Source organism: Notothenia coriiceps, unplaced genomic scaffold, assembly GCF_000735185.1.
Source record: "Notothenia coriiceps isolate Sejong01 unplaced genomic scaffold, NC01 NC01_scaffold00033415, whole genome shotgun sequence".
Taxonomy (NCBI): Eukaryota; Metazoa; Chordata; class Actinopteri; order Perciformes; family Nototheniidae; genus Notothenia; species Notothenia coriiceps.
The window spans coordinates 58,490-69,204 of NW_011366116.1; the positions used below are offsets into that span (position 1 = coordinate 58,490).

General features: G+C 40.8%; 1 protein-coding gene across 5 annotated transcripts in view; it reads right to left on the bottom strand.

Annotated features, from left to right (window-relative positions):
• The window catches only part of arhgap21a (Rho GTPase activating protein 21a), an 87,535-nt gene that overhangs the window by 18,529 nt on the left and 58,291 nt on the right, over positions 1-10,715 (bottom strand). For 3 of the 5 annotated variants that reach the window (XM_010789811.1, XM_010789810.1, XM_010789808.1), the window contains 4 exons: positions 4,706-4,798; positions 3,714-3,792; positions 3,323-3,377; positions 1,005-1,028 (listed from right to left, as the gene is read on the bottom strand). In XM_010789811.1, the coding sequence (XP_010788113.1) occupies positions 1,005-1,028; positions 3,323-3,377; positions 3,714-3,792; positions 4,706-4,798 (251 nt within the window). Of the gene's footprint in view, positions 1-339; positions 666-1,004; positions 1,029-3,322; positions 3,378-3,713; positions 3,793-4,705; positions 4,799-10,715 lie in introns of those variants that run through there. The other 2 variants (XM_010789809.1, XM_010789812.1) reach the window with 2 other exon arrangements.

Genomic DNA, 10,715 nt, shown 5'->3' on the forward strand with positions numbered 1-10,715 from the left:
CAGCAAAACAAACTATTACTGCATTCCCTAAATAGAACTGTCAGGAACAACTGGTTTAATCCGGTATACAACAACACAAACACAGCATGCTCCAGCTCTCTAGAACCATTTCTCCAAATCAAACACAATCTCTTTCAGTAACAGTTTCTCAATCTTTTCCTCAGAGACCACAAACAAATGTTACATCATGCCATGATACAAATGAACTGCCCTGAGAAGTAACAGATGTGAAAGAGTGGGAAAAAGGGGATAGCCAGAAAAGCAAACAAGTAGAGAAAAAGATCCAGGAGTAAACCCTTGAATCCAGGAGTGAGGATTAAGCTGTCAGGGTTTACCCACCTTCCGTACTGGAGAATGTGCCCTGAGGCATGAGGAGAGGCTGAACGGGGGACGCCTGTGTCTTCCTTTGCCCGCGAGCGCTACCTCTGTCAGCATCGCTCCACAACTCTACTGTCACTGTAGTAACTGAGGTACTTTCCTTGATTACAACTTGAAAAAAAATCTAGCTGCTTATTACCCTGCGCACTCTTCAATGAATGGCTGTTTTCATATTAAACATGATATATTTCCTCGTCCTTTCAGCGCAAGAGCTCTTGAGAAAATGAAAGAGAGAGAGTTGTGGTGTCGGACTTTAATCGATAGCACTCCACCTGAGGTGTCAGGTTACAATTGCACTGACAGCAGCAGCAGCAGCCACTGTACAGCTACAGCTTGGTGCCTCCCATTGGCTTTGTTAAAGTCATGCAGTCAAATAGAAACCAATTTCCTCAAAAGAGAGCTCTGCTGACTTTCTCTTAAATGGCTATATTACGAGAAATACAACCAGAAAAAAGAACTTGCAAGTACTAACCTGTAGTAAAACCACTACACATACAGCTAAGCCGGGGGAGTTTATTTGGGGTTTAACGGGGTTTCCTAGCTTCTTCATTCGCTGAAATAGCGGGGCATCATCAGGAAAGGGAATTTAAAGGAAGGGGATTAGTGAGCATAGGTTCCCATCTTACCAGAGCAGTGATATCCCTGGAAAACTGCAGTCCACAGGATAGAGAAGGGCAAGCAAAGAGAAAAACAGGGAATAAGAGGCGTAAACAGGTGAGCATAAGGAAATGAGAGGTATATCGCCATCGTTTGACTTCTCTGGTTTCAGGACATGCTAAAAATACACTCGCTGAACACAGGCATCACAGTCGGAGGAAGTAGAAGGATAAAGAATAGAGGTGAACTTCAGCAGGTTTGGTGTCCTTCTCAGACATGGAAATCATCTGAGTTGGTCTTCATTCCCTTGATTTGCTCTTCTTACCGACCTCCACCAGTCAACATACATTGGAGAATGTTTTCTCTCACTCCCAACATACTCAGCATTTCTTTCCTTTGCACTGTCATTCTCACCTGCTCACTGTGGTACCTCCCCTCCCCCTCTCCTGCACACACGCTACTTGCTTCTTTCATCCTCTTATTCGTCTGTTAGACACTGCTTTATCCATCATATGCTGACTTTTGGGTGGGCATAACAGCACGCTTGCCTGATCTACACTGGCTTGCTTCCCTTGCTCACTCATGTCAACAGCGAGCTGAGAAGAGTCAGCTGACTGCAGCTGCACACCCTCTGGTAGTGTGTGGGCTCAATGACTCCCAAAACACAGGAACACACAAACATGAACCCATTTAAGAACATAGACATAGAAACTTCTATAAACACCACTATGTACACCCTTCCATTATGCTTAAATCAGGAAATACACATGGTTCTCCTTGTTTAAATATAGTTCAAAGGTCACACAGAGAAGCATTTAGGGTTTACTGTATATTGTTTATGACTTGATTGTGATTCACGACGATACGTCAACTGATGATTAAATCATACAAACAGTAACCCTTTATAGTCAGATCACATGTTTAATTCCACTATCCTCTATTTTACTTCAGGTTTGTGCAACAGTTTTGACCACTTTTTTCCATTGGAAGCCAGATTGAATGGAACTGATAAGTAAGAAAACAAGGTTTGACACATCAAAGATTGTCTTGATTTTGACTCATGTTTTCCTTCATGGGAAGAAAGAGCAAATTGCTTCATTTGACTCCCTCAGCCATGTGAGTGCTCAGACTAATTCCAAAACGCCAAAAGCAAGTTTCTGTGGTTTTTGGTGAGTTGCGGCAGAGCTAACAAGCTATGTGTGGAATTTAGCAAAACAGTGGGATCTGACTCAGTTCTCTGCTCCAAGAGAAATGTCCAAACGGAGGTGAATAACAAAGGTTGTTTGACGTAGCCTGGCAGCTCTTTTATCGTCTGTGGGGCTCTGGACCCTGACTGATGGCGTGGGATGGCTGTTTGCATCACTCATGAGGGGGGGTGTTGAGCTATGCTATGGTATCCACTCTAGCTCGGCTCCTTGAGCATTTTTCTCACTTTTTTGGAAACTCACATTTCCAAAAATGTCGGTTTTGATGTTCCAGATGAGATCCAATACAATACTATTATCTATAATGACCCCGAAGTATCCACGTTCTTGAATGGATGAACCCTCTGACTCAGTAAATATCAGGCTGCATTGTAACCGTGTTTTATATATTTACAATCATATAGTCTTCCACTCTTAACCACAGTGTTATCTAGTAATCTAATTCCAATGAAACACCTTTGGTTAACTTCAGCTTGTATCCAATAGAAGCGTATTAGCAATAGTATGGAAAGCCTGAAAAAGCTTGTTTTTACCACATGAATCCAACGTGACTCAGAGGTTTTTTGTATCGCTTCAAGTTTCCCAGGCTACGCTTAAAGGAGTAGTTTCACATTTTTGAAAGATAAACATACAAATCAATCTCATCTCTGTGTCTTAATATGAATTGAGTACATTTGAGGTTAGTTTAGAATATAGCCTTGAAACATGGGGAAAGCAGCTTGATAGGCTCCTACCAATTATCATGTTATTTAGAGTTTTTTTAACCTGTTAACAGGAATAAAACATGTGTATATTTGTAGGGGGTTTAACTGCTGCGTGCCGTGACTGTTTGCAACATTCCTAAAAGTTGTCGTCACAGTGAGAAGGCAAAGTTGACAACATTTATCCTGCACAGCTCACTGACCATATCTGACATACCTGTGTTAAAGTAGAAGACACAGCACAGCAAGAAATGGTGGATGAACACATTGATTTCACTGAGAATGAGTTCAACCACATGTTAAATAAACAATGTTTTTACCACTGTTCTGGTATTCAAACTGCTCACTTGGTCATCATCTTTAATGCATCATTTCCTGCTGTATAGACGACAGGTCATTTTTAATCACACGTACAATATTTACTGATAAATGAATGCTTACCAGCTGCAAAATATCCTCATCCTTTGGCATCACACAGAGTTCCAGTGAGGCATCGCTAAAGGAGGAAAGGTTGTGTAGATTGGAAGAGATAAAGAGAGAGAAACAGTTTTCAGAACATGGCTCACACTGTGGAAATGCACGGCACTTTTCAAAAAACATCTGTAAATTATAACTGGAGTTTAATGAACTGTGAATGTGAACGTGTGCTTGTCAGAAATGAGGAAATTATTCTCTATGGAAAATTGAAATGTGTTTTCCCCCAGAAGTTTCACAATGTCTTATTTTCTGTGTTGTTGCTCCACAGACGTGCAGGGCAGTGAGGAGATTAGATGGGGCATATTTCTCTTAATACAAACCCATACGATTAAATGTGGAATGCCACATTTCGTACCTGTTCTGGATCAAGGCTATGACTTGCGAGTATGTCTTCCCAATGATGCTCTCTCCATTCACCTTCACAATCCGGTCCCCTGGAAAGAATTATAGAACACATTACAAAGCTGCTGTCGACTGCAAACAGCAACATGACAACATGTGTTTCTGCATTCAGCTGCTCAGAAAAAAAGATCTTAAAACCTGATCAATATGGTTATTGACTGAGAAAGCACTCTATAGCAGCTCCTTCCAGCACAGATCAAAAGGAGAATACCAATACTTGTTTATTTCAATGACTTCATGTGAAGATCTATCTCCATTCAAGTTTTCTGATGGCCATCTTACAGGAAGAGAGGCGAGGTGAGTTTAGGAGAGATAATTATGGGAAAAAAGTGCACTCCCTTATCCCAGGAGAGGAGAGCAAACAGATAAAAGCAGACAGTTTACAGGGCAGGTCTGGGCCACTTAACATTTCCTGTAATACAGAGTGCTAATCTGGCAATAACGCTGACAAAGCCGCCAGCCGTCACCTCCATTTCAGAGAAACTGGAAGCAGCTGATTCACTTTTTCACTGGAAGGGAGCTTGTTCAAGTGTTTTTATACCCTCCGCTTTGAATAAGAAGTGATTCACAAATCAATAAGGGCAGAAACAAAGTAGGGAGACTTAGAAAAAACAGAATCAAGGGTAGGTTGGAATAACAGTGTGCATATTACACTTTGTTCAACCTCCCACGAAGGAGCCATCTGTTATTTTGTAACTCATATCTGTTTGGCCTGGCAGGTTACAAGGAAGTACCTACAGTACAAACGTGAAGAAATCTTGGCATCAAACGGCACTTTGAGGTCAACTCTGAGACGGGCAGTTAATCATCAGATCAGCCGCTTTTATAGAAACCGTGCAATGTTTTCCATAGAGACTGTGTGTGTGTGTGTGTGTGTGTGTGTGTGTGTGTGTGTGTGTGTGTGTGTGTGTGTGTGTGTGTGTGTGTGTGTGTGTGTGTGTGTACCTGTACAGAGTCCAGCTCCGTGGGCGGGGCCTCCCTCCTTCACTTGCTTGACGAAAATGGTGTCCATTGGCTCCAGGCGGTTCCGCTGTCTCCCTGGCAACAAGAGAGCACATGCACCAAGGCGATTGGTCACACAGGGAGGAATAGAAACAGCAGCAGAATCTAAACTAGATCACATTGAACTGGAACTGGAAGCAACATTGTGGTATATATTTTCTCCAACTTTTCCAACATTTTCCAAAATGACAGTTTTCTTACACAAACACACGCTACAAATGAGATATTTTCTGGTTGTTGAGTGAACAAATCTGATAACTTGATGCAACAATGTGAAATGTTTACAGTATTTAGAGCATTTTGGCAGTTATATTTAGTTGTTTCTCAACTACATACTTTAGACTTTACTGTACCAAAAATTAAACTGAGTTTTCTTGTAAAAACGGTGAGCCAAATGAATAAATGTCATGAGGTCAAAAAGAGGGTGTAACATTTTGTGTAAGAGCAACAGTCCAAAAGCCAGTTATATTAGGAAATGATCCTCGATTGCTCTAAAATGATTTTGAATAATCAAAACAGATGCTTTTTTATTTTTTTAGACCTAGTAATTGTTTCATATCCTCACTGCTGTGAATTATTGCAAAATACCTTGGGGCGAATAGCTTCCAAGGTATTATGAAAGAACGATAGAAAACAAATGATTCCTCATCTCAAAATGTTCCTTTACGTCCCAAACACTGTATCAGGTTCTTCTTCTGTAGTCCTTTAATACATCCATCCATTCACTCTGCAGTCAGAAGTGTCCTGAGAGGTCCAAGTGTGCTAACAAGACTAAAGGCAGCCACAAGAGTTTGTTTTCGGGGAACACACGCCATGCCGTGTGGTGAGCAAGCTAGTGGAGTAAGTCCAGCTTATTAAGTCCAAGTTGAATTAAGTTGCTTGTGTAATAAAGTCTTTTTAAAGCAATTATGTGCATGCAAAAAAGAGGGAGTGATGATGTTTGTGCTTGTGATTAAAACAGCAAAATCGTCTTTCCCTGAGCCATAAGCCTCAATCGGAGTTGGCCTCAGCTGCCTCTCAGAGCCCAGAGGCTATGCGGAAGTGCAACATCAGAGCATCCCACTGTTCTTTCCTCAGGGGTCGCATGCTCTTTTCATGAACGCCCGCTTCCCATTCACACAGCAGCAGATACATGTATTTATGAGCCGAGCGCTCTATGAAGCCTTGAACAGCTGGAACGTAGCAGATGTTGGTTTAAAGTCTTGCTGTGGAGCAACTTCAAAGGTGAAGAGGGGAAAGAGTTGTTGAATTATCAGTTTACTCAACTTTGTATAAGAATCCACACCAGTAAAATGACTGTACTAATTTTCTCTTGCATCTTTATATTTGTGTTTCCTTTGGCAAGAAACATGCCAATATTCAAACTATGAGCTGTTTTGATGTCAGCATGTCACGTTAAATGGGACCCTTACCCTAACCTCAACCTCAAAGTCTTTCAACTTGTAATGTTCCATTTTCTGACAAAGAGATGTTTACATTAAAGAGAGTTTTAGTAACACTGGACTCATTAAAACATACAAAGACAGTTCAGCACCAAAAGAGACTTCTAAAATATGGATATAACAGGTTTGATACCCATGCCAATGTATGCCTAACCTGCTCCTTCAATGTAAAGTATTATAAACCTGGGGTGTGAATGAGATGTGGACGACAGTTGCAGCTTTGTTTTTGATCCAGTAGAAGGCAGTGCAGCACATAAAATGACACCTTTCTTAGTGAGGAACAGTGGAAAATGTTAAACCCAACAATGAATTTTATATTTTTAGTGAATGGGTGGCTGACTGCATGCTTTTTATATGAAAAACTCCACTGTAGCCCCTCACAGAGAATGATCATAAAACAATATTTATGTGGAACATCACTGACACAATGTAGGACAGGCTGGGACTGACCCGAGGTGAAGGTACAGATGTTAACAAATGTTCCCTCCCTCTCCCTCCTTCCCATCCCTCGCTTCTTGTACTCGGCAGATTCCCAATCCCGAGCCAATCTCACCGAGCTCCAACTCTGCAGCACAAATTGGATTTCTGGAAGTTTCCATGCCACACAGCTGGATGAACGGGATTAAATGTGGAAATCTAAAGCTCTGGATATTTGTAATGCTCCCAACTGTCTTACCAAAGCATAAACTACTGCGTGGATTAAAGAAATACATCAGCCTGCCTCAAAATGACTCTGGTTGGTCAAAAACACAGAGTTGTGTAACCACAGCTACTTTTGAATGCTACTTGGGGAAATATGTTCTACTAGTAGGGCTGCACGATTTGGGGAAATAATCGAATTGCGATTGTTCTGATTCGATTTGCGATGTTTTTAAGCGACCCAACGGAAGTTTATTGTAAAATGCACCATATCTCCGGCTAGGAAGGTCGTATCAACATGCTCCCGTCGCAAGCACCCCCGCAGACCGAGCTACGAGTGAAAGAACTAAACTTACTTGAAACTTCCGTTGGGTTGCTTTAAAGTCAAGCTTCAGTTTAAGATTCACCCTGTAGTAGATGTTTGTTTCAACAAACCATCTAGGAAAGCTCCATTGGAAGCCATTTGGAAAGGGCAGGCACTTTCAATAAGACTTGGCAGGTGATTGGATCAATCTGTCTATCACCTTCTATCATGGGCCACTTCTGATTGGTTAACAATGGCTGGTACATGTGGAGCACAGCACTTCTGATTGGTGTGGATGACTGACACACAAGAAGAAAAAAATTATAATAATCGCATCATTTCAAATCGCGATTTCGATTTATAATTGATTAATCGTTCAGCACTATCTACTAGTTGCACTTAAAGGTGGGGTATGTAATTTATTTCAGAATCACTTTCTGTTATATTCCATGGAATGCTCTTAACATCCCGATAGCAATGAATATATTAAATGCTTTGACTATAAATACATAAAAAAATGTAATCTGTGGAAGCCGTAGTACTGTAAAAAGCATGACCAATCATTTTAGCCGGCTCGGCTAAAGTAACTGGATGGCCTACCTGCCTGTCAGCCTTCCATCTCGTGCACAAACTTATCTCGTGCCCTCATTGGTCATGTGCGCGTTCGTGTGTGTTGGAGGAGGGGCTCTGTAAGGAAGTGGCCGATTTTTTCCGGTTGTGTATTTTCAAATTCTAGCGCACTCGAGCTGGTTACTCCAAAATTACCTACCCCACCTTTAATTGACACGTCACTACATAACTTAGCACTATGGAAAGCAGGTGCATGCTTGAAACCGAGCGTGGCCTCAAAGTATATTTACATAATTGCAAATATTTTCAAGCTACACCAGATGACTCATAAAGGCAGTTCACCACATCAACACCACTTAGTATGGCATTATGTAAGATTCCACTATAGTAAACTTTAAATAAACTAATTAGTATGGCATTATGTAAGATTCCACTGTAGTACACTTTAAATAAACTAATGTCCTATTCTATTCAGGGGCTGCTTCATTTATGTATGTGGCAAATTCTTTCCAAAAAGACAAAAACTATTTAATGCAGTTGTGTAAACAGCCTGATTTGGTAATAAGTCTTAGTTTTCTTTTTTAAATTACAACACATTCTTCTTTAAGTTGTTACTTGTAATAAAAACATTGACAATAACAATTCTTCAGGTAGACCTACAACTAACACATATTCTGATCTCTGTTATCTTTCATCTCTATCATCTGAAAATTATTATTTTTCCTAAATATTTAGTGTTTAAAATGTAATATGTAAATGTAAACGTTATAAAATATATTATCTCCCAAAAGAAAGTAGTTTCCGCTCTTTTTACCCACTTACCATTCATATATGACAAAGAAAAGCATCAAAACCTCACATTTGAAAGTCTTTAACCAGCAATTGTTTGAAACTGCAATGATGACACAACACTGTCTTATTCATTTAAAACTTGATACGGCCTCTTCTAGGTTTAAACTAAATGCAACAAATGTATCTGGTTTGTTGGCTTCTCCAAATTTGTTTCGTTATCGAGCACAAGAAAACAGCAAAATGTGAACTACCCTTCTCATTTCAATCATATTTCAAGCGAGACACTTCATTTCTTTTCTTTACTGTAAAGTTTTATTAAACCCTATCTGGGTTCATTGAGCACTGCTTGGCCGTCCACTGGCTGCATGTCGGCTCTCTGGCCTCAACAGGCTCTGGTTTGGCTGTCGACCATGGCCGCACAGCTGGGCCCGCTTGTGTCGGCCGCCCCCCCCCCCTGTTGTTTTGGGTTAGATAATGTTATTCTTCAGAGGGCTGGGCCCACTGCCCACTCACTGCATTAACCCTGGTGTAATGCCTCCTCCAACTCGCTGCTCTTTCCCATTAGTGTCACTCGCATTTACAAACACACATACAGATGTAAAAAGAGGATACAAAAATATACAAATGTGCAGCTTGTTATTCGCTGTCACACTGAGAATAGGAGAATTTTCTTCAACTTTCCCAACACTTCAAACAGTGAGGAGGAGGAGGGTTGAATGTGTTTAGATGGCTATCTATGTTGGCTCTCTTTCAGCAGAGAAATATGGCACAAAATCCTGGCATAGTGTATTCCCCCCATGGAGTTAAAAGGTCAAAGCACAAGTACACTTTACATAAATTCATAATCCCCGACTTTCTTCAAAAGAACAGAGCGCTCATTGTCAAAATGCTCCTCAAAGAAAAGGTATTGCTTTAAGATAGCAGATGAAGCCATTATGAAAATAAATACTGTAATTCTGTCCGTTTTTCTCCCATTCCCATGCAGAAACACTCTGTGCAGTTCACACACAAACTAGTCCAAACACAACTCTACTTTGAAAGCTTAAACGCTGCTAAAACACCTGCGTACCCCAGTCCTGACCTTCCTTGAAATAAGTAGTAAACCCACATCCTTGTGAGCCAATAGTCTTTGTCAGATGTCAAAACGGCTTGGAGGTGCCACTCTCAGATGGACAGGTCTCGTTTAACTAATCGCTGCACTCTGAAAACGGCCACAGCTTTATGTCACAAACCTCACCACTGGGGGAGGGAATGTCAATACAACTTCGAGCCCCCATCATCAGTGACAATGACAAGTCAGCAGTTTGTCATGGCATGTAAGTAAATAGGTACATCCATTTTAGATTCCAGTACCAACATTTAGAAACAAAACTCTATTTTAAAGGTCCCCTATTATGCTGTTTTTCATCAATATATAATAGGTCTCAGATATATACAAACATGTCTCTGGAGTGTTTGGCTCAAAATACCAAACAGAGTGTGCATTGTAGCATGCCATAAACCCCTCTGTTTCAGCCCTGTTTCAAAAGTGCTGATTCTCTGCCTGTTACTTGTTGCTGTTAGATGAAAATAAGGGGCCACTCCCCACACCCCTCTGCGAGATATTTGGTTAAAAATAACACAATGGTGCTCTAGGAGGAGGTTGCGGTCGGATAATCCAAAAATCAGCTCCTAACGTCTAACTCTATCGTCTATTCCTTGACCTCTGAGTGAAACGTCACGGGGTTAAGGGATAGTGGATAGGAGAATTATTCAACAGAGACACTGTTGTTGACTCTGTTGTGAGCTCCCTGTGTGACTTATACTGTTTACATCCGACACAAAAACCTCGACTGAAAACTTGTTGTAGGTGTTGTAATTAGAACGGACGTTAAATCTTTAGATAAATATATTATATTAGTATAAGTTAGTGAAACTTATTACTAATAATAACGAGATAATAGGGTGCATAAATGAAAAAAACATAAATGAACGTGATAAAAAAAGTTTGTTCGTAGTCTCGTGCCACGTCTCAGGAGATCTACTCAGGGAACAAGAACCTTATTTGTAGGGTACAAATCAAGGCAACATATCTTTTGCATCAAGGTATAAAGGGGTGTCGTCAGTCTGTCGTGTAAACCAGGGCGACCCGCGTGAGTTTTGTGCAGCCTATCGACTTTCACGTCAGCCGGGGAAGAGATTTCATGTGTCAGAGAAGAGGATTAGG